This window comes from Eriocheir sinensis, chromosome 50 (assembly GCF_024679095.1).
Source record: "Eriocheir sinensis breed Jianghai 21 chromosome 50, ASM2467909v1, whole genome shotgun sequence".
In the NCBI taxonomy this organism is placed as follows: Eukaryota; Metazoa; Arthropoda; class Malacostraca; order Decapoda; family Varunidae; genus Eriocheir; species Eriocheir sinensis.
Genome location: NC_066558.1, coordinates 1,772,891 through 1,795,393, shown reverse-complemented (window position 1 = coordinate 1,795,393; position 22,503 = coordinate 1,772,891). Strand labels below are relative to the sequence as shown.

The window sequence follows — 22,503 nt, the reverse complement described above, 5'->3', positions numbered from 1 at the left end:
TAACTCACTCACTCATATACTTTCTCTCCCTTACTCTCCCTTCCACTTATTCCATTCGCTTATTACGTACTGACCGAACGAGATGTTTTTTCTATACGTATCTGTATTTGTATGTGTATTCGATTTCCCTTGGTCATACGTACATACATACATGCATATATATTTGTGTAGTTACCTCAAACCTAATCCCACACACGCGCACACACACACACGCATATACGTACACTCTTGTATGCTAACTGAATGTGTGTGTGTGTGTCTGTACGAACGTTATGCAAATTCCTGTGTCGCTCCCTCCCTCGTATTCATCCTGTTTCCCTGTTTTATCTTGTTACGTTAAGTCGAGTGTGTTGGTTTTGACGTGAAGGGAGTGACGGAACCTTGTACGTAGATGTTTGATGTAGCAGTGAGTGGGTGTGTTATTTATTCTGACGAGACGTGTCGAGGGTTTGGAAGACTTGAGGAGTATTGAGATAAGTCATTATTTATTGCTTGTACCGAACCATACCTTGCCTTACCTAACCTTACCTTACCTTACCTTACCTTACCTTACCTAATCTTATGTTACCTAACCTTACTTTACCTTACCTTACCTTTCTTCCTTTCCTTTTCCTTTCCTTTCCTTTCCCTTCTCTTCCCTTCCTTTCCTTTCCCTTCCCTTCCATTCCCTTCCCTAACCTAACCTTACCTAACCTAATCTAATCTTCCTTTCCTTTCCCTTCCCTTACCTAACAACCTAACCTAACCTTACCTAACCTAATCTAATCTTCCTTTCCTTTCCCTTCCCTTACCTAACAACCTAACCTAACCTTACCTAACCTAATCTAATCTTCCTTTCCTTCCCTTCTCTTCCCTTCCTTTCCCTTACCTAACAACCTAACCTAACCTTACCTAACCTAATCTAATCTTCCTTTCCTTCCCTTCTCTTCCCTTCCTTTCCCTTACCTAACAACCTAACCTTACCATACCTTACCTAACCTCCCTTCCTTCCTTCCTTCCCTTTCCTTTCCTTCCCTTCCCTTCCCTTCCCTTCCTCCCTTTCCTTTCCTTCCATTCCCTTCTAACCTAACCTAACATACCTCTATATATTGTAAACTCTGAGTGCGTGTAAGAGAGAGAGAGAGAGAGAGAGAGAGAGATCGACTTCAATATATACCTAGACACATACATACATACATACATACATACATACATACTTATATATATGCAAATGACGCAATATCTATATTTTCTGAACCTTTCGATCGGCGGACTCGGTGAAAAGATCTCGCTAAAATTTTTTGTAAGGCTTCGACGGAACATACAAAAAAACGAAATCGACCTTCCGTTAAACTAATATGGGGTAGAATAAAATTAGAAAAGATCTCGGTAAAATTTTTCGTAAGGCTTCGACGGAACATACGAAATTTCGAAACCGACCTTCCGTTAAGCTAATTTGGGGTAGAATAAAGATTAACGGACGGAACCAGAAATAAAAATGAACAATGATGATGGTAATTAAAATGACAGTTGGGGATTTTTATTATCGTCGCAAAAAAGACATGAAACAGAGAGTGTGTGTCGGATATTATGCAGCATCTTGGCAATACTTTAATTCCTTCATTATTTCGTAGTGTGACCTTATTTTTCGTTACGGTGACCTTGTTTCCCCGCTCTCCGCAGCTCTTCGGAACACTGCCATGCGCGCTGCTCTTTTCGAGGCAGCGCTGGCTTTTGTACAGATTATATTAGTAAACACATTTTGGTATCTGGTGTTTTATTAGGAAATCCGCCATGTTGCCTTCCTCTTGTATTCTCCAATTGTCATTCTTTCTCTTGTATTCTTCAATCTTCATTCTTTCTCTTGTATTCTCCAATCTTCATTCTTTCTCTTGTATTCTCCAATCTTCATTCTTTCTCTTGTATTCTCCAATCTTCATTCTTTCTCTTGTATTCTCCAATCTTCATTCTTTCTCTTGTATTCTCCAATCTTCATTCTTTCTCTTGTATTCTCTAATCTTCTTTCGATATTTTCAGGCTGACTGCGCTTCTGAAACACATTTTGGTATTTGTTGTTTTATTAGAATTCCGCAATGTTGCCTTTCTCTAATCTTTCTTCATCTTTCTTTCTCTTCTTTCGATATTTTCATGCTGACTGCACATCTGAACTTGCTAATATATGTCTCCACTCCCTCCCACAGCCTCCCTGCACTCGACTTTCTACTCTAGCTCATCCCTATACTGTCCAAATCCCTTATGCAAGAGTTAACAAGTACGTATCTTCATTCTTTCATCCCTTTCACTGGCAAACTATGGTAAACTCTGTAACATGCACTCGGCTTTCAACTCTAGGTCATCCTTATATACTGTCCAAATCCCTCATGCAAGAGTTAACCAGCATTTTCATTCTTTCATCCCTCTATTACTTTCTTCATTTCTGTACTGTCCAAATCTCTCATGCAAGAGTTAACCAGCATCTTCATTCTTTCATGCCTCTGTGACTTTCTACTCCAGCTCATTTCTGTACTGTCCAAATCCCTTATGCAAGAGTTAACCAGCATCTTCACTCTTTCATCTTTCTATTACTTTCTACGATCTAGCTCATCCTCATACTGTCCAAATCCCTTATGCAACAGTTTACCAGCATCTTCACTCTTTCATCTTTCTATTACTTTCTACTCTAGCTCATCCCTATACTGTCCCAATGCCTTATACAAGAGTTAACAAGTATCTTCACTCTTTCATCCTTCTATTACTTTCTACTCTAGCTCATCCCTATACTGTCCCAATCCCTTATGCAAGAGTTAACACGTATCTTCATTCTTTCATCCTTCTATTACTTTCTACTCTAGCTCATCCCTATACTGTCCAAATCCCTTATGCAAGAGTTAACTCGTATCTTCATTCTTTCATCCCTTTCACTGGTAAACTCTAATAATCTCGTCCGCTCCTGCCTATGACTTGAACTCTTTGAAGAGGAAGAGAAGAAAGCATATATTTAGGTATTCATTTGTTTTATTAGAAGATCTTGAGAAGGTAAACTTTGGTAACTTATTTTTTATTTTATTTTGACGAGAGAGAGAGAGAGAGAGAGGCTTGAATCACACCTGTACCATTGATCTGCTCTCTCTAGACGTCATGCTTTATTAATTATCTTATTATCTTTATTTTAGTCTATTAGTCGTGTCAGTATTACGACCTTTGACCATTAATTAACCTAGAAATGTATGCTTGGGCGGCAGGATCGGAGGGGTTGGCAGCACTGTGGACCAATATGATCATAGGTATAGGCGCATAAATACATGAACAGCTAGGTTGTTATCATTATTTAAAACCTTAATCAATATATTTATGGCAATCCTTAGCCTGAAACCTATAAATTTATGATGAGAATGGCAGGTGTGCGGGAGAATCGGAAGGGTTGGCTGCTCTGTGAACCATAAGCGAATAAATCTGTGGGATAGACACATGGAAAAATAGGTTATAATCATTGCTTTAGACCTTTATTTACGTATGCATGACTATGTATTCTTTTCTTATACCTAAAAATACATGGTAAGGGCAGCGGAAGGGTTGGCAGCAGTGGGCACAAAGTGAGGGAGGGGCATCGTTACCAGATTATCGTACTCAACGCATCTTATTTACCGGTTTCCGACCCATAACTATTACCACAAAACACTAATAATTAAACATCTTAACGATAACTATGCATAAAGCCAGTTATCGGGGTGAAGAAGACAGTTTTTGGGTCGGAAATCGTTAAACATACGAGGCTGAGTACGACAACATGGCAACGTAGGGGAGGGCTCATTAATGTGATAGCGTATTACGGTGAGGAAATTTACGTACTATTGAAAAATAAAGTGTGTGATTAAAAACTAGAGGACCGAGAGGAGGAGGAGGACGTAAGAAGACATACAAAGCGTTACCAGGTCAAAAGAAGAACATCGGGAGGGTTGGCAGCAGTGTGTGTGTGGGGGGGGGGGGAGGGGTCATTAATATCATAGTGTATTACAATGAGGAAATTTACGTACTACTGAAAAATAAAAATGTATGATTAACAAGTAGAGAGGACCGAGAGGAGGAGGAGGAGGACGTAAGAAGACATACAAAGCGTTACGGGTCAAAAGAAGAAGAAGAAGAACATCGGGAGGGTTGGCAGCACTGCGGACCAACATGGAGAGGAGGAGGCAGGCGTGACCCCGACCACTCTATTTTCATCGCCTTTTATGCCTCACCGGACGCTGCTCCACCTCATCCTTAACACCAGGTGAGTATATTAACACCTCCTTTACATTTCCAGCCTAATAACTCCTTTAATTATCCCGTATTTCAGGCGTAAAATGCTAAAATTGGTTACCCTCCGGCAGACCAGCTGATCCTGCCCTTTTGGCCCAATGTCTCAAGGCTTTATCGGTTTTATCTGTTTTTTGTGTTTGTTTGTGTGTTTGTGCGTATTAAGGTGTTTATTTTCTTCCCGTTTTACCTGTGTTACCTGGGAAGAGGTGAGGAGGGGGTTAATTAGCATACGAACAGGTTAATTAGTGGTACAGGTAATTATGGACGTGTGAAACGGAGGTGATTTTAAGTTTTAGTAATAATTAAGTTCGTTTAAATATGATATAAGTGATAATTAGGATAGAAAAGGTGAGTCAGGAAGGTTAATTAGTGCAGGAACAGGTTAATTAGTGGTCCAGTTAATTACGGGCATTTAATAGTTTTAGTAATTAAGTTCGTTTAAATATAATATAAGTGATAATTAAGATAGAAAAGGTGAGTTAGAAAGGTTAATTAGTACAGGAACAGGTTAATTAGTGGTCCAGTTAATTATGGTCATTTAATAGTTTCAGTAATTAAGTTAGTTAAGTGATAATTAAGATAGAAAAGGTGAGTTAGGAAGGTTAATTAGTATTGTTAATTAGTGGTACAGGTAATTATGGGAATTTAATAGTTTTAGTAATTAAGTTAGTTTAAATATAAGTGATAATTAGGATAGAAAAGGTGAGTTAGGAAGGTTAATTAGTACAGGAACAGGTTAATTAGTGGTCCAGGTAATTATGGAGGTGTGGAACAAAGGAAGAGTGAATTTAATGGTTTTAGTAATTAAGTTAGTTAAGTGATAATTAGGATAGAAAAGGTGAGTTAGAAAGGTTAATTAGTACAGGAACAGGTTAATTAGTGGTCCAGGTAATTATGGAGGTGTGGAACAAAGGAAGAGTGAATATAATGGTTTTAGTAATTAAGTTAGTTAAGTGATAATTAGGATAGAAAAGGTGAGTTAGGAAGGTTAATTAGTACAGGAACAGGTTAATTAGTGGTCCAGGTAATTATGGAGGTGTGGAACAAAGGAAGACAGAATTTAATGGTTGTAGTAATTAGTGGTCCAGGTAATTATGGAGGTGTGGAACAAAGGAAGAGTGAATTTAATGGTTGTAGTAATTAAGTTAGTTAAGTGATAATTAGGATAGACAAGGTGAGTTAGGAAGGTTAATTAGTAGAGGAACGGGTTAATTAGTGGTCCAGGGCCCATACTTAAAATGAAATAAGGCGTTTGACTCATGTCTGGTCTCAGAGGTGGGCGTGCACCCTAATTGGGGCTCCGGCCGCCACGGGGAGTGTGGAAAGTAAAGTTGCCAACAACGGCGAGATCAGTTATCTCATATGGAAATTAGTTTGTAAGATTCCTTAACCCGCAAACTGCTGTACGCCTTCTGGGCGGCTGAGCGGTAAGCTGCTGTAAGCCTTCTGGAAGCGGGCTTTTCAAACAGGCGCCAAAAAGTTTCCGCCGCGGCTTCAGATACTGCCAGAAAAACATTTTTGTGATAGAAAAATCTAAGAAATATGCAGGATACAACACATTTTGAGCTACAGATATGTGTATTGTAATATTTATGACACGTTTATGTAACTTAGATATCATTTATTGAAGGTCAATCTCTCGCTGATATAGCCGCACTAGGCGACGCACTCAGAATCTCAGTCCCGCAGCTTACGGGTTAAAATGGTGAAAGTATTGAATAGAAGTACATCGTATCCATAATAATAAGGTTTTGTAAGACTGTAGTGAGGGTTTGAATGTAAAGCGACTTGACGAGGCACGCTGGCTGTCTGGCAACACCCGGCAATGTTTACATTTTACATTTACATTTTTACATTTACAAGTTTAGTGGGTAAGATTCCTTAAAATGGTGAAAGTATTGAATAGAAGTACATCGTATCCATAATAATAAGGTTTTGTAAGACTATAGTGAGCGTTTGAACCTCCTTTAACCTCTGTTCGGGAGCAGTGAGTAGCGGGCCTTTTTTTCTTTTTTTTTCTTTGCGCCCTTGAGCTGTCTCCTTAGCTGTAAAAAAAAAAAAAAAAAAAAACCGATTTGACTAGGCACGCTGGCTCTCTGGAAACACCCGGCAATGTTTACATTTGAAGGTCGCTGCCTCAGACGAAGACCCAGGACTTATGGCTGCCCGAGACCAACTTTAGCTACTTGCATCACGCCTCAGATTAACACCCAGGATATAGGACTCCACAGGGCTGGTTTGGGGTCTTAAGACGAGCCTGAGACGAAGTGTTAGCTTTATAAGTATGGGCCCTGGTAATTATGGAGGTGTGGAACGAAGGGCGAGTGAATTAATAGTTTTAGTAATTAATTAAGTTTAAATAGAATATAAGTGATAGTTTGGATAGAAAAGGTGAGTCAGGTAGGTTAATTAGTACAGGAAGAGGTTAATTAGTGGTCCAGGTAATTATAGAGGTGTGGAATGAAGGAAAGTAAGTGTAATTAGAATAGTTTGTGTAATTTAGTTTGTTTGAATATTCTTAATTATGGTGACAGGTGAAGTAAGAAGGTTAATTAGTGGTCCAGGTAATTATAGAGGTGTGGAATGAAGGAAAGTAAGTGTAATTAGAATAGTTTGTGTAATTTGGTTTGTTTGAATATTCTTAATTATGATGACAGGTGAAGTAAGAAGGTTAATTAGTGGTCCAGGTAATTATGGAGGTATGAAAGGAAGAAGTGTAATTAGTATAGTTTGAGCAATTTAGTTGGTTTGAATATAATTAATGCAGTAATTAAGAGAGGACAGACCATGAACAGGTTAATTAGTCATGCATTGAAGGTGTTGGACAAAGAGTAGGAAGAAGGATAATTTGAGGATTTTAAATATAATGACTAATAAAGATGGTGATTATGAAGGGACAGGCGATATGGGAGGTTACTTAACTCACGAAGAGGTTAATTAATGAGTGCTGCCCATAGGTGGAGGCCCCAGCTCAATAGTGGAGCGGTCAGATTTTATTTTATAGTGGCTACCATGGAGGGGCTGTTGAAGAGAGGGTAGCCTACTAGTTTAGAGACAATGTTTATTTCCGGGTAAAATTTGATGCTTTTTATTATGGAGATAGTTTTATTGGGGTATGTGAATATCTCTCTCTCTCTCTCTCTCTCTCTCTCTCTCTCTCTCTCTCTCTCTCTCTCTCTCTCTCTCTCTCTCTCTCTCTCTCTCTCTTTGATATCTGGTTTATTGTGTTTGATATTGGTTTGTTTATTTGCATCTCTCTCTCTCTCTCTCTCTCTCTCTCTCTCTCTCTCTCTCTCTCTCTCTCTCTCTCTCTCTCTCTCTCTCTCTCTCTCTCTCTCTCTCTCTCTCTCTCTCTCTCTCTCTCTCTCTCTCAAATAACAGATAACATGCAGATAATTTAGATAACAGATAGCATTATAATCATTCTGTCATCTATGCAGGAATGTTAACCACACAAATAAGATAACAGGAAAAATTATAATAAGCCTCATTTATAGTAAGTCCACAGGGCAGGACATAAGTACCAGCATAGTCATAACCTTTGCATCATTTCCTTCCCGTCGCCAGAGCCACACCAGGGCCGGTCCGCAGCCATGAGGTACACCGAGAACACCAGCATCTTCAAATACCCGTGGGAGCAGGTGGCACAGGGCATCTGGCAGCGCTACCCCAACCCTGAGAGGTGTGTGTGTGTGTGTGTGTGGCTGTTTGTTGTTTTCCAGGATTTGAGTTAAGTTCATCACATCCTGTCTTAGTCATCTTTACTATTTTTTCCTTTAAGCTGTGAAGTTTGTTTTGTTTTCGACGCACATGACCTTCTTCTATCAGTAATATTTCCATTGATTTTCTACTTGTCTTGCATCTTTCTTGTACATAATTTTTTTCCTAGCTAACCTCTATCTTTCTTTCTACCTTACCTTCCATTCCTCCTCCTCTTCCTGGGGGCTTCGTGGTGCAGTGGTTAGCACACTCAGCTTACAACCGAGAGAGCCCGGGTTCGATTCCCGGGCGGAGTGGAAAATTTTGGGCGGCTTTTCCAATACCCAACGCCCCTGTCCACCCAGCAGTGAATGGGTACCAGGTATTAATTGGGGGTTGTGTCCTGTCTCCTGGGGTCTGTTCCCTTCTCCTATAATTCCTTCCCCTTCTGTCTCTCTCCGGCATATGACCACAGATGTTGCGCCCACTAAACCAAACTTTCCAACTGTTCCCTTCTCCTATAATTCCTTCCCCTTCTGTCTCTCTCCGGCATATGACCACAGATGTTGCGCCGACTAAACCAAACTTTCCAACTGTTCCCTTCTCCTATAATTCCTTCCCCTTCTCTCTCTCTCCGGCATATGACCACAGATGTTGCGCCAACTAAACCAAACTTTCCAACTGTTCCCTTCTCCTATAATTCCTTCCCCTTCTGTCTCTCTCCGCATATGACCACAGATGTTGCCGACTAAACCAAACTTTCCAACTGTTCCTTCTCCTATAATTCCTTCCCTTCTGTCTCTCTCGGCATATGACCACAGATGTTGCGCCGACTAAACCAAACTTTCCAACTGTTCCTTCTCCTATAATTCCTTCCCTTCTGTCTCTCTCCGGCATATGACCACAGATGTTGCATGACTAAACCAAACTTTCCAACTGTTCCTTCTCCTATAATTCCTTCCCTTCTGTCTCTCTCCGCATATGACCACAGATGTTGCCCACTAAACCAAACTTTCCAACTGTTCCTTCTCCTATAATTCCTTCCCTTCTGTCTCTCTCCGCATATGACCACAGATGTTGCGCTGACTAAACCAAACTTTCCAACTGTTCCTTCTCCTATAATTCCTTCCCTTCTGTCTCTCTCCGCATATGACCACAGATGTTGCGCTGACTAAACCAAACTTTCCAACTGTTCCCTTCTCCTATAATTCCTTCCCCTTCTGTCTCTCTCCGGCATATGACCACAGATGTTGCGCCCACTAAACCAAACTTTCCAACTGTTCCCTTCTCCTATAATTCCTTCCCCTTCTGTCTCTCTCCGGCATATGACCACAGATGTTGCGCCAACTAAACCAAACTTTCCAACTTTCCTCCTCTTCCTCTTCCTCCTCCATTATCATTTCCAATTCCTCATATTCACATCTCATCATTTTTTTCCACTTTTTCCTCCTTCACCTTTGTACTCCTCCTCCTCCTCCACCACCCCACACTCACCTCCCGTCACATCCCGCAGCTCCCATGTTCTATCGGAGGACACGGTGGTGCGCAAGGTGGTGGACGGACAGCTGCACAGTAAGCGGCTCCTCACCAAGACCAACCGCATGCCCAAATGGGGTGAGCGGATCATCAGCGCCAGAAATGTGAATGTGATCGAGGAGTCGGTGGTGGATCCGCACAAGAGGGAGATGTGCACCTATACCAGGAATGTGGGGCTGACCAAGGTGGGTGTGGATGGGTGTGTGTGTGTGTGTGTGTGTGTGTGTGTGTGTGTGTGTATATATATATTTGCAGTATTAGGCTTCTTATTTATTTTATCTATCTTTATTTTTTATTTTTTTGTCCATGAGCTGCCTTTGTTACTGTTGAAAAAATAGTAAACAGTAAATATATAGTTTGAAAATACAAATATGATAGATAATACAGTATAGTACTTAATATATACATACATAACATCAATAAATCCCAAAATATTAAAAAAAACTAGAAAAAATACAAAATACATTACAAAAATAGTAAAAAAATACATATACGATAAATAACGCAACAAAACAAAAAATACAAGAAATAATAAAAAATAATGCTGGAAAAGTCAAATTAAATGCCCTCCCCCTCCCCCCTAAAAAAGAAAAAAAGAAAAAGAAACATATTACCATCCCATATCCACATCCTTCAACAGGTTATGACATGTATAGAGAAGGTGACATACCGACCATGCCCCGACAACCCCCAGTGGACCATTGCCGACAGGAAGGCGTGGATTGACTCTAAGATCTTTGGCCTCAGTTATGCCATACAGGTGAGGAGAAGAGGAGGAGGAGGAGGAGAGGAGAGGAGAGGAGGAGGAGGAGAGGAGAGGAGGAGGAGGAGGAGGAGGAGGAGAGGAGGAGAGGAGAGGAGAGGAGAGGAGAGGAGAGGAGGAGAGGAGAGGAGAGGAGGAGGAGGAGGAGGGCCTGTGTTATATCCTCTCCTCTGTCACCCTTCCCATCTTCTTCCCTTCTTCTTTGAGGGGGAGAGGAGGAGGAGGAGGAGGAGGAGGGCCTGTGTTATATCCTCTCCTCTGTCACCCTTCCCATCTTCTTCCCTTCTTCTTTGACCTTTTACCATTTTGCTGTCACATTCTCACCCTTCTAACCTCCTTTTCCCCTGTTTTGTGTCCTCTTATCATATCCTGTCCTTTGTCGTCACCTGTCCTCACCATCTTATCGTCCTGTGTCCTCTTATCATATCCTGTCCTTTGTCGTCACCTGTCCTCACCATCTTATCGTCCTTTGTGCTCTTATCATATCCTATCCTTTGTCATCCTCTGTCCTCACCATCTTATTGTCCTGTGTCCTCTTATATCCTGTCCTTTGTCGTCCCCTGTCCTCTTATCATATCCTATCCTTTGTCGTCCCCTGTCCTCACCATCTTATCGTTCTGTGTGCTCATATCATATCCTATCCTTTGTTGTCCCCTGTCCTCTTATCATATCCTATCCTTTGTCGTCCCCCGTCCTCACCATCTTGTCCTCCACAGACGTTTGGGGCTGAGCGCTACAAGAAGAACATTCAGAAGACCAACGTTGGGTTCATGTACGCACTCAACCGACTCTTCCCTACTGCCGGTGCCTCCCCGGACACCTCCCAAAGTCATCACCCTTCCCTAGAGGAGCGGAAACAGAGGTACGGAAGACCCACTCCCTCGTCGGTAGTTTAGTCAGGCTCCGTCCATCCATCCATCAGAAATTGACCTCTTTATTTTATTTTTTGTTTTTTTATATTTTTACAACAAAGGAGACAGCTCAAGGGCACAAAAAAAAGGAAACGATGATAAAAAAAAGCCCGTTACTCTATACTAATCGCTATGTGAGAGAAACAGTTACCGGACTTTTTATTTATTTATTTATTTATTTATTTTTTATTTTTTTATTTTTTTACGTCTTTTTGTTGCCCTTGAGTTGCTCTGTGCTGTTAAAAAAGAAGGGAAAAAAATTAGTCTGGTTTAATTAAGTTTGTCCATTATTTCACTTTCCTTCCCTTTCCTTCTCTCTCTCTGTTCCCTTTTCAGTTTTGTTTATTTTCAGAAGGTTACGACCATTCTAGTTTTCCATCTCCCGTTTCTACCCTTCCTCCCTTTCTCTCTAAATTTCCAGGTTAGAAGTCAAATTTTCAGGAGTTACGACAATGCTAGTTTAATCCCTCCCTCTCCTTATTTCTCTCTGCAAATTTCATGGTGTTGCTCCTACTAACCAACTAGCTCTCCCTCTCACTCTCTTCTACAGGTTGAAAAAAGTCAGTTGAAATTTCCAAGTGTTAGTTTCCTCCTTTATTTTCCCTTGCTGTCATTTCCTCTCCCTTTGTATGAATTTCCAGGCATTACAATCACTAACAAACTCTCTCACTCTCTCTTCTAAAGGTTGAAAAAATACAGTCAAAATTTCCAAGTGGTAGTTTTCTCCTTTATCTTCCCTTGCTGTCATTTCCTCTCCCTTTTGTATGAATTTCCAGGCGTTGCAATCACTAACAAACTCTCTCACTCTCTCTTCTAAAGGTTGAAAAAAGTCACTCAAAATTTCCAAGTGGTAGTTTTCTCCTTTATCTTCCCTTGCTGTCATTCCCTCTCCCTTTGTATGGATTTCCAGGCATTACAATTACTAACAAACTCTCACTCTCTTCTAAAGGTTGAAAAAAGTCAGTCAAAATTTCCAAGTGGTAGTTTTCTCCTTTATCTTCCCTTGCTGTCATTTCCTCTCCCTTTGTATGAATTTCCAGGCATTACAATCACTAACAAACCCTCTCACTCTCTCTTCTAAAGGTTGAAAAAAGTCACTCAAAATTTCCAAGTGGTAGTTTTCTCCTTTATTTTCCCTTGCTGTCATTTCCTCTCCCTTTGTATGAATTTCCAGGCATTACAATTACTAACAAACCCTCTCACTCTCTCTTCTAAAGGTTGAAAAAAGTCACTCAAAATTTCCAAGTGGTAGTTTTCTCCTTTATTTTCCCTTGCTGTCATTCCCTCTCCCTTTGTATGAATTTCCAGGCATTACAATCACTAACTAACCCTCTCACTCTCTCTTCTAAAGGTTGAAAAAATACAGTCGAAATTTCCAAGTGGTAGTTTTCTCCTTTATCTTCCCTTGCTTTCATTCCCTCTCCCTTTGTATGAATTTCCAGGCATTACAATCACTAACAAACCCTCTCACTCTCTCTTCTAAAGGTTGAAAAAATACAGTCAAAATTTCCAAGTGTTAGTTTTCTCCTTTATTTTCCCTTGCTGTCATTTCCTCTCCCTTTTGTATGAATTTCCAGGCATTGCAATTACTAACAAACTCTCTCACTCTCTCTTCTAAAGGTTGAAAAAATACAGTCGAAATTTCCAAGTGTTAGTTTTCTCCTTTATTTTCCCTTGCTGTCATTCCCTCTCCCTTTGTATGGATTTCCAGGCATTACAATTACTAACAAACCCTCTCACTCTCTCTTCTAAAGGTTGTAAGAGGCTGTATAATTTTCCCGGCATTATAATCACTAACTAATACTCTCTCTCTCTTTCTTCCTCAGGTTGAAAGAGGCAGCGCGCGAGACAGCCAAGCGGGCGAAGGAACTAGCTCAGGAGAAGGCCGGTCCCATCTATGCGGCGTGTGAGGGCGTCAAGAGCTGAGTGGAGGAAGCGGATCGTACCACAGCAGAGGGTCAGGCTGGTGCGGAAACATATATACAAGCAAGGAAGGAAGGAAGCAGTGTTTAGGGGCCATGGTGGTTGTCTGTCCAGCCGTGTGTGAGCCAAGAGAAGAGAGAGAGGGAGGGAGAGACACGGATAGAGTGACGTGTCCGCCGCCGATGTGATGTAATGCATAGCGTATTGTAGATGGGATTGTGTTGTTATGTAGGGCGTCTTTGGCAGTCTGTACGATATGTTGATTGTTTTTGGTATAGTTTGTGGAAGAGGAAAGGAAGGGAAAATATAGATAGATAAGGAAGGAAGGAGTGAAAAGGAATAAGGGAAAGAAAATGCTTGGAAAAATATGGATAAGGATGAAAATGAAAGGAAGGGAAAAGAAGGAAGGAGAAATAAAGAGAGAGAGGAAGTGAAGAAGGGAAGAGAAAGGAAGAAAAATAATGTTAAAAGAAAGGAATAGACAGAATAAAAAGAGGAAGACTGGAAGATAAAAAAAATACCAATAAACATCAAAATTCTACAACCCACCCACACAAACCGATCCGTCAACCATTCCCTAACACAAGCTCAACCAATCTTTCCACCACTTCAATTCCTACGTCACCCACCATACGTATCATCATCGTACGGACTGTCGAAGGCGCCCTACACTCGGGGGTTTGTTTACGTAGACTATGGTTGTTTTGGCGGCCTGGGGTTGGGTCGTAACTTTTGTCTATATTCTTTGGGTCACTTCTGTAGTCTGTCGGTTACGGGTGAGAGCGAGAGAACGAGAGAGAGAGCGGTTCGGAGGCCGAGTCATGGTTCTGCCGTTTATAGCTTGCGTTTGTTTTTGTTTTCTAGTGATTTTTTTTCATTTTGTAGTTTGCGTCTAGTTTTTAACGTGACAACGAGTCTTCTACGTGATTTCTCCTTGTTTCCGTTTCTCTAGTTCCTTGCGTTTCATTTCGTAATTTCACGTTTTTTTCAATTGCGTGATTTTTCGTTTATGTAATTCGCGTTTTTTTTAAATTTCCGACGCGGTGATTTCTCCTTGTCTTCGTTTCTCTAGTTGACCGTTGGCTTGTTACATCGACCTTACCCTGTATATATAAGAACCTAGGTCACTCTTTATCTCCTCTTTTCTGGGTGTATCTCAAACCCAAAGACCATAATTCGGGTGTATTTCAAACCCAAGACCATTAATACTCCCTTTCCTATGTATCATAATAGTTAAGAGCGGGGACGATATGTGTTGTCAGCGTTGAGTCTTATGGGAGGTCAAGTACCCTATACGAACGGCGAACCATGACTCAGGCGACGGAACCAGAGAGATAGAGAGAGAGAGTTAGTTCACACGTTGCTAGTCCATCTCGTCACTCGCGGTTCCATTCCTCTGGTCCGACAACTTCCGGTAATACGTTCATTCCATTCCCGAAACAAACATTCAAGAGATATGTCGAACGCTGGAGTAGTGTTACGTAATTTTCCTTCGACCAACGACGACAGCGCTAGGATGGCTGTTTGCGTGCGTACGTGTGTGTGTGTGTGGGTGGGTGCGTGTGGGTATGTGAGGACTTGTACTATACCGGGCTCTGTCGATGCAAGTGTGTGTGTGTGTGTGTGTGTGTGTGTGTGTTGAAACTTGTAAGGGGAGAGATTGTGTACATATGTTTAACAGAGAAGAAAGTAAGAAAGAGGAAAGGAGAAAGAGAGAGAAATGGAGATAGGAAGGAAAAGGAAGAGAGGGAAGAATAAAAGAGAGGAAAGGAGAAAGAAAGAATAAGAGTAACAGAGAGAGAGCTGATAAAAGGAGGGAAGGAAAAAAAACGGAAAAAAATCCCCAACTTTTGCGACTGTACGTGACGGCCACTCACTAATTCCAAGGTTCACGCCGTCCACAGGGGTCAAAGCATGTGCGTTAGTCCGTTGGTGTGTCAGGACGGACATGCGGACACGGACAGTATTGGGGGTGCTGGCGTGACTGGTACGTGTGTGTGTGTGTGTGTGTGTGCGATCTTGCCAACTCCCTAGTATTGAGTCTGCCGATAGTTTGATTTCGTCGCCTGATGCTAAGCTACTCAGACTCGGTTGTGAAATCCGTTTGGGTGCGGCGATCGGCAAGTCCCCTGGTCACAGTGTTGCCAAATCTCATGTATACGGGATAGCTAACGCATAATTCCACATAGTACGTAGATGGCATAATTAGAGGTGTGTTTGTGGGTTGATGTGGCAATACTGTAGAGGTTTCCACCCACACCCATAGACATAACACACGATTTCAAATACCACGTCGCCGATATATGAGAGAGATGTGTTTTTGGGTGATCTGGCAGCGCTGTGAGGTCTGAGCCGCACCCAAATGGACTCCACATTCGCGTCGGACTGTATAATCCCTCGGTGCAAACGTAACCTGTGTATTGCGTCTCGAGTATTACACCCAAACGTATTGTCTCGTGTGCAAAGTGAGCCACGGTGTATTTATAACAATGGGACACAGCGCTGTAGTTGAATGCAGACAAAGTTCAAATAATTATAGAGAAAGACTGAGTTGTTTTCTTCATCCTCTTCCTTGTGTGATGTTCCCTGGACTGAATATCTGCTTTGGTAATGGTGTTCAAGGTATGCATAAGTAGGTATCTGTTGTAGTAGTAGTAGTAGAAGTAGAGGCACTTGTATCACTTAACAGAACTAATCTAACACTACACACTAACTTACTATATATACCCATGTTAAACGTAATTTCCCTAAGGCTGTGGTGTGTTAGATTAAAGAATATATTGAGAATTTGTATTGGTAACTGAACTATTCTAAAACTACACTAATTCACCATATATACCCATGTTAAAAGTCAGTTCCCTAAGACTGTGGTGTGTTAGATTAAAGAATATATTGAGAATTTGTATTGGTAACTGAACTATTCTAAAACTACACTAATTCACCATATATACCCATGTTAAAAGTCATTTCCCTAAGGCTGTGGTGTGTTAGATTAAAAAATATATTGAGAATTTGTATTGGTAACTGAACTTCTCTAAAACTACACTAATTCACCATATATACCCATGTTAAAAGTCATTTCCCTAAGGCTGTGGTGTGTTAGATTAAAAAATATATTGAGAATTTGTATTGGTAACTGAACTTCTCTAAAACTACACTAATTCACCATATATACCCATGTTAAAAGTAACTCCTCAGAGGCTGTGGTGTGTTAGATTAAAGAATATATTGAGAATTTGTATTGGTAACTGAACTATTCTAAAACTACACTAATTCACCATATATACCCATGTTAAAAGTAACTCCTCAGAGGCTGTAGTGTTAGATTGGGGTATATAATTAACTCTCTAGAACACTATTACCACATAAAATAGAATAATATAGAATGACCTGAAAAGAAAACACAGGCATTAAAGAAAACTCCCAAGCATTAAAATTCATATATATATTTTTCATAATAGAGCAACATTGGAGCCCAACATCACCTCTTGTATAGATTTGTATAAGATAATCTTCAGTGAATACAACTAAGGGAGGTCACTGCCGGCCGCGACGCAGTGCACTCGGGAACTTAACCTAATCACAAGTACCTGGACCTGGACAAATAATATAATACGGTCGCCCCTCAAATAGTACGGTTTTCAATAGTTCGGTTTTGGTTTTATACGGATTGTCATAGAAGACCTTTTAACCCGGGAGCTGCGGCCGGGGATCATGTTTCTTAAAGTCCCCTCTAAGCGAATTAATGAGAAAAAAATCATCACTCACGCAGTTTCATAATATATATCAAAGCATTTGTGATCAGTTTATGCATCATCTATTTTTGGGGGGTTTATATCATGGCAAAAATTTGGCCCATCGCTGCTACACGGTAAAGCCACAAATTTGGCCCATCGCTGGTACGCGGTAAAGCCACAAATTTGACCCATCGCTGGTATACGGTAAAGCCACAAATTTGACCCATCACTGGTACACGGTAAAGCCACAAATTTGGCCCATCGCTGGTACATGGTAAAGCCACAAATTTGGCCCATCGCTGCTACACGGTAAAGCCACAAATTTGGCCCATCGCTGGTACACGGTAAAGCCACAAATTTGGCCCATCGCTGGTACACGGTAAAGCCACAAATTTGGCCCATCGCTGGTACACGGTAAAGCCACAAATTTGGCCCATCGCTGGTACACGGTAAAGCCACAAATTTGGCCCATCGCTGGTACATGGTAAAGCCACAAATTTGGCCCATCGCTGGTACACGGTAAAGCCACAAATTTGACCCATCGCTGGTACACGGTAAAGCCACAAATTTGACCCATCGCTGGTACACGGTAAAGCCACAAATTTGGCCCGTCGCTGCTACTGGGTTAAGGATTTTTAAATTTCCTGCTTGTCGTGAAATTTAAAAATCCTTAAAAAATCTGAAAATCCACATAAAACCGAAACCAAACTATTGAAAACCGTAGTATTTGAGGGACGACTGAACTAACTGGAGGAATCATATCACAAGAGGCACGTGACCTATGTAAGAAACTAAGAGTGTGAGGCGTCCCGAGAGAGGTGGCAACTCAAGACTCGATTCTCTATTCCCACGTGTATTATGAAATGTTTTTGGGTCTTGTTACGGACGTTTTTCAAGTCCAAAGAGGAGCTACGTTGGGTTGTCACGAGTTTGTCGCGTTCACAGCGCACAAGCCTTATAAAACTACCACTGGAACCTTATATAGCAACTTGTCTTTCATTTTTCATTCTCATTTGGTTCCCTTTTCATTATTTTTTTTACCAATGGAATCCTCGACAACTTCCATGAGCCCCCTTTTGAAGTACACGGACCGAGCCTTCAAAGAGTTTAATAAGGATTTCTGACCATAGAGATTCTGACCCTTTTCGGACACCATATATAAACACCATGCCAGTTAGAACTCCAATCAGGCAAAACGCTACTCTGAAAACACTGAAACAGGGCATAAAACTGAAGAAAAAGTGTCGATCCATATTGATTTTAATGGGGGACTTCACACACCTCATTCTCACACTTAATCTTGTTTTTCAGGGTAATATATTTGCCTGGTGGGAGTGTGGTCTGGGATGGTGGCTATGGAGTCTTCAGCAAACCATAGCACAGTTACCCAATGATATTTCGAGTGTATATCAACAGAGGAGGTCAGAATGAATGGGTACAAGATTGCAAACATATCCTACAACTGCTGGTCAATGTTACGACTTTAGTGTCTTGTTAACAGAGGGTCAGAAAAGGTGTTACGAAGGCAAACAGTACAGAGGGACGCTATGCCTTGCCACCAGCCTCAAGGGACGGCCTCAAATATAATCAAGTGTGGTCTTTCGTAACGTAAGTGTGTGTTGTCAACTATATTCTCTTCTCACTAACTTGGTAAAAAGATTATGACCATGCTAGCCAGTGCGATATAACCCTTCCCCAGCATCCACCAGTGAGATTTAACCCTTCCCAGCATCCACCAGCAAGAATTAACCTTTCCCAGCATCCACCAATAAGATTTAACCCTTCCCAGCATCCACCAGCAAGAATTAACCTTTCCCAGCATCCACCAGTGAGATTTAACCCTTCCCCAGCATCCACCAGCAAGAATTAACCTTTCCCAGCATCCACCAATAAGATTTAACCCTTCCCAGCATCCACCAGTAAGATTTCCCATTTCCCAGCATCCACCAGTAAGATTTCCCATTTCCCAGCATCCACCAGTAAGAATTAACCTTTCCCAGCATCCACCAGTGAGATTTAACCCTTCCCAGCATCCACCAGTGAGATTTAACCCTTCCCCAGCATCCACCAATAAGATTTAACCCTTCCCAGCATCCACCAGTGAGATTTAACCCTTCCCCAGCATCCACCAGTAAGAATTAACCTTTCCCAGCATCCACCAGTGAGATTTAACCCTTCCCAGCATCCACCAGTAAGATTTCCCATTTCCCAGCATCCACCAGTAAGATTTAACCCTTTCCCAGCATCCACCAGTAAGATTTCCCATTTCCCAGCATCCACCAGTAAGATTTAACCCTTTCCCAGCATCCACCAAAAAGATTCAACCCTTCCCAGCATCCACCAAAAAGATTCAACCCTTCCCAGCATCCACCAAAAAGATTCAACCCTTCCCAGCATCCACCAATGAGATTTAACGTTTTCCATATCGCCCAATTAACCTTTGACCTTTTCCAGCTTCCAACAACCCCGCACAGCCTCAGACGAAGAATGGCGTGGATGCAATAGGACTGGCCAATGACGCATGCTAAAATGGGCACATCGAGGGACCTATTTACCAAGTTACCGAGAAGAGGTTTAACAGAGTACACGGCTTCTGGGGCCGGTGACGGATAGAGCAATTGAAAACCCACATTCTCAGACGATTCCGGCTCACACAAAAGTTATTTCCCAAGGCCCCAGAAAGGTTAGTTGGGTTTTCACGAGTGTTTCTTTGTGTTCATGGTGTAGAAGCCTTGTCAAACTATCCCCAGGCTCATAACACTACCCATGGAAAGCCTCACAAAACCTCGACCAAAGCCTTAAGTGTGTGTGTGTGTGTGAGGGACAACTATTTCACAGAGAGGTTAGTCAAGTTCTCAAGAGTGGTTTGTCAGGTTCATGGTGTAGAAGCCTTGTCAAACTATCCCCAGGCTCATAACACTACCCATGGAAAGCCTCACAAAACCTCGACCAAAGCCTTAAGTGTGTGTGTGTGTGTGTGAGGGACAACTATTTCACAGAGAGGTTAGTCAAGTTCTCAAGAGTGGTTTGTCAGGTTCATGGTGTAGAAGCCTTGACAAACTATCCCCAGGCTCATAACACTACCCATGGAAAGCCTCACAAAACCTCGACCAAAGCCTTAAATGTGTGTGTGTGTGAGGGACAACTATTTCACAGAGAGGTTAGTCAGGTTCTCAAGAGTGGTTTGTCAGGTTCATGGTGTAGAAGCCTTGACAAACTATCCCCAGGCTCATAACACTATCCATGGAAAGCCTCACAAAACCTCGACCAAAGCCTTAAATGTGTGTGTGTGTGAGGGACAACTATTTCACAGAGAGGTTAGTCAGGTTCTCAAGAGTGGTTTGTCAGGTTCATGGTGTAGAAGCCTTGACAAACTATCCCCAGGCTCATAACACTACCCATGGAAAGCCTCACAAAACCTCGACCAAAGCCTTAAATGTGTGTGTGTGTGAGGGACAACTATTTCACAGAGAGGTTAGTCAGGTTCTCAAGAGTGGTTTGTCAGGTTCATGGTGTAGAAGCCTTGACAAACTATCCCCAGGCTCATAACACTACCCATGGAAAGCCTCACAACCTCCACCAAAGCCTTGAATATGTGTGTGTGTGAGGAACAACAACTAAGTATTTTCTAAGGCTACAGAGAGGTTAGTCAGGTTCTCGATGCATAAGCCTTGACAAAATATCCCCAGGCTTATAACACTACCCATGGAAAACCCCACAACAACCTCGACCAAAGCCTGAAGTGTGTGTGTGTCTACCATCCCCAGGCTCATAAAACTACCCATGGAGAACCCCAAAACAACCTCAACCAAAGCCTTAAGGGGGGAGTCCGGTTTGGAGACCCCAAAAATATAAAAAAAATGACTGTGAAAAAAATATATTTGGTAGGTATACATTTTGGCAACTATCTCGCAGATTGAAGATGATAAAAAAAAACTCATAGTAAACCTGAAAAAAGCTTCCTAGTGTGTTTTAACGGGATCGCGATCCATCAATAAACTTTATCAGCCCATATCTCAAAACATAAGTTATTCCCCTTCTAACGTTAACCTTGGAGCCAGTTTTAGCTTGATTTCAATGAAACAAAGACTAAAAGGCAGAGGAATACTTTCTCTTCAAATCATCGTCGCTGTTTTTTTTATATATGTCTGGTTTAATTTTATATTGATATTTTTTGGGTCAAAAAAAGGCAAAAAAAAAACACACACAAAAAAAAAAATCATAAAACAAATTCAAAAGCTGAAATGAAAAATCTAACGACGAAGAAACATTTCATATTATAACGTCTCTAAGTCACAGAAAAATGAAGGTTGTGGGGCCAATAATAACGATGGAGATTCGCTTAAATTTTCGTTGTAGTTGTAGTTGGAGGGGGAGGGGACAAGAATGGGGGTCAATGTCTAATGTTGATGTAAATGATGCCAATACTTCACAACATAAAAATCAGAGCGATTCATGCATATTTACCGGAGATATGGCACCCCCGATCTAAACCGGACTCTCCCCTTAAGTGTGTGTGTATCCCAGTCTCGTAAAACCACCATGGAAAACCCCACAACAACCTCGACCAAAGCCTTAAGTGTGTGTGTGTGTGTGTGTGTGTGTGTCAACTATCCCCAGGCTCATAAAACTACCCATGGAAAGCCCCACACAACCTCGACCAAAGCCTTAAGTGTCAGTCTGTGTGTGTGTGTGTGAGAGCCTTGAAAGGTTTGAGAATGAGGTCTTATAGTGTCCAGCACCAGTATTGTTGCCCTTCACTGCCAGGCGCAACTTTTGGCTAGACTCGGACGTGTCTTTGGTGACTCGTGCATGTTGGTTCCTCTAAGTTCTCACATCAAGGGAAGAGTTGGCGAGGAGAATTGAGTTGGTGTGAAAATTGAATATCTCTGTAAATAGATCATATAACAGTAGACATAGACGTTTAATCAATCCTCATTTTGCTTTGCGGTAGACAGTTAATCAATCCTCATTTTGCTTTGCGGTAGACAGTTAATCAATCCTCATTTTGCTTTGCGGTAGACATAGACGTTTAATCAATCCTCATTTTGCTTTGCGGTAGACATAGACAGTTAATCAATCCTCATTTTGCTTTGCGGTAGACATAGACAGTTAATCAATCCTCATTTTGCTTTATGTAGACACAGACAGTTAATCAATCCTCATTTTGCTTTATGAGACATAGACAGTTAATCAATCCTCATTTGCTTTATGTAGACATAGACATTTGATCAATCCTCATTTTGCTTTGCAGTAGACATAGACAGTTAATCAATCCTCATTTTGCTTTGCGGTAGACATAGACAGTTAATCAATCCTCATTTTGCTTTGCGGTAGACATAGACAGTTAATCAATCCTCATTTTGCTTTGCGGTAGACACAGACAGTTAATCAATCCTCATTTTGCTTTGCGGTAGACATAGACAGTTAATCAATCCTCATTTTGCTGCGGTAGACACAGACAGTTAATCAATCCTCATTTTGCTTTGCGGTAGACATAGACAGTTAATCAATCCTCATTTTGCTTTGCGGTAGACACAGACAGTTAATCAATCCTCATTTTGCTTTGCGGTAGACATAGACAGTTAATCAATCCTCATTTTGCTTTGCGGTAGACACAGACAGTTAATCAATCCTCATTTTGCTTTGCGGTAGA

At 41.4% G+C, this 22,503-nt stretch overlaps 1 protein-coding gene, 2 long non-coding RNA genes and 1 other non-coding gene across 53 annotated transcripts in view; 2 read left to right on the top strand and 2 right to left on the bottom strand.

Annotated features, from left to right (window-relative positions):
* LOC126982175 (uncharacterized) overlaps positions 1-2,336 on the bottom strand; it is a 3,031-nt gene extending 695 nt beyond the window's left edge. The window contains exons 1-2 of the long non-coding RNA XR_007734810.1: positions 757-2,336; positions 1-683 (exon numbers count right to left, since the gene is read on the bottom strand). The exon at positions 1-683 is cut by the window's left edge and continues 695 nt beyond it. This is a non-coding gene — a long non-coding RNA (uncharacterized LOC126982175). The remainder of the gene's footprint in view (positions 684-756) is intronic.
* Positions 2,337-4,082: 1,746 nt separating this feature from the next.
* On the top strand, positions 4,083-15,656 carry LOC126982171 (PRELI domain-containing protein 1, mitochondrial-like). Its single transcript, XM_050834006.1, has 6 exons — positions 4,083-4,249; positions 7,846-7,960; positions 9,491-9,698; positions 10,154-10,273; positions 10,993-11,138; positions 13,014-15,656. The coding sequence occupies exons 2-6, from the start codon at positions 7,872-7,874 to the stop codon at positions 13,111-13,113; spliced, it is 663 nt and encodes a 220-aa protein (XP_050689963.1). The 5' UTR covers positions 4,083-4,249; positions 7,846-7,871; the 3' UTR covers positions 13,114-15,656.
* On the top strand, positions 8,222-8,295 carry Trnav-uac (transfer RNA valine (anticodon UAC)). The gene has a single exon. It is a non-coding gene; the product is annotated as a tRNA-Val (tRNA).
* An 884-nt stretch (positions 15,657-16,540) lies between the features above and the next one.
* On the bottom strand, positions 16,541-21,799 carry LOC126982172 (uncharacterized). 50 transcript variants are annotated; one of them, XR_007734769.1, is made up of 6 exons: positions 21,410-21,799; positions 19,953-20,572; positions 18,991-19,632; positions 18,839-18,899; positions 18,628-18,688; positions 16,541-18,597 (listed from the first exon to the last, which is right to left on the bottom strand). It is a non-coding gene; the product is annotated as an uncharacterized LOC126982172 (long non-coding RNA). The 50 variants fall into 50 exon arrangements; XR_007734775.1 differs by having other exon boundaries at positions 16,541-18,568; positions 18,658-18,688; XR_007734794.1 differs by having other exon boundaries at positions 16,541-18,537; positions 18,658-18,688.
* Positions 21,800-22,503: the final 704 nt, after the last annotated feature.

Excerpts from the sequence above, each read along its gene's own strand:
- LOC126982171 (XM_050834006.1), top strand. The coding sequence starts at position 7,872 with ATGAGGTACACCGAGAACACCAGCATCTTCAAATACCCGTGGGAGCAG. Across the intron at positions 7,961-9,490 it reads CGCTACCCCAACCCTGAGAG|CTCCCATGTTCTATCGGAGG; the intron begins GTGTGTGTGTGT and ends CACATCCCGCAG. Across the intron at positions 10,274-10,992 it reads GCCTCAGTTATGCCATACAG|ACGTTTGGGGCTGAGCGCTA; the intron begins GTGAGGAGAAGA and ends TGTCCTCCACAG.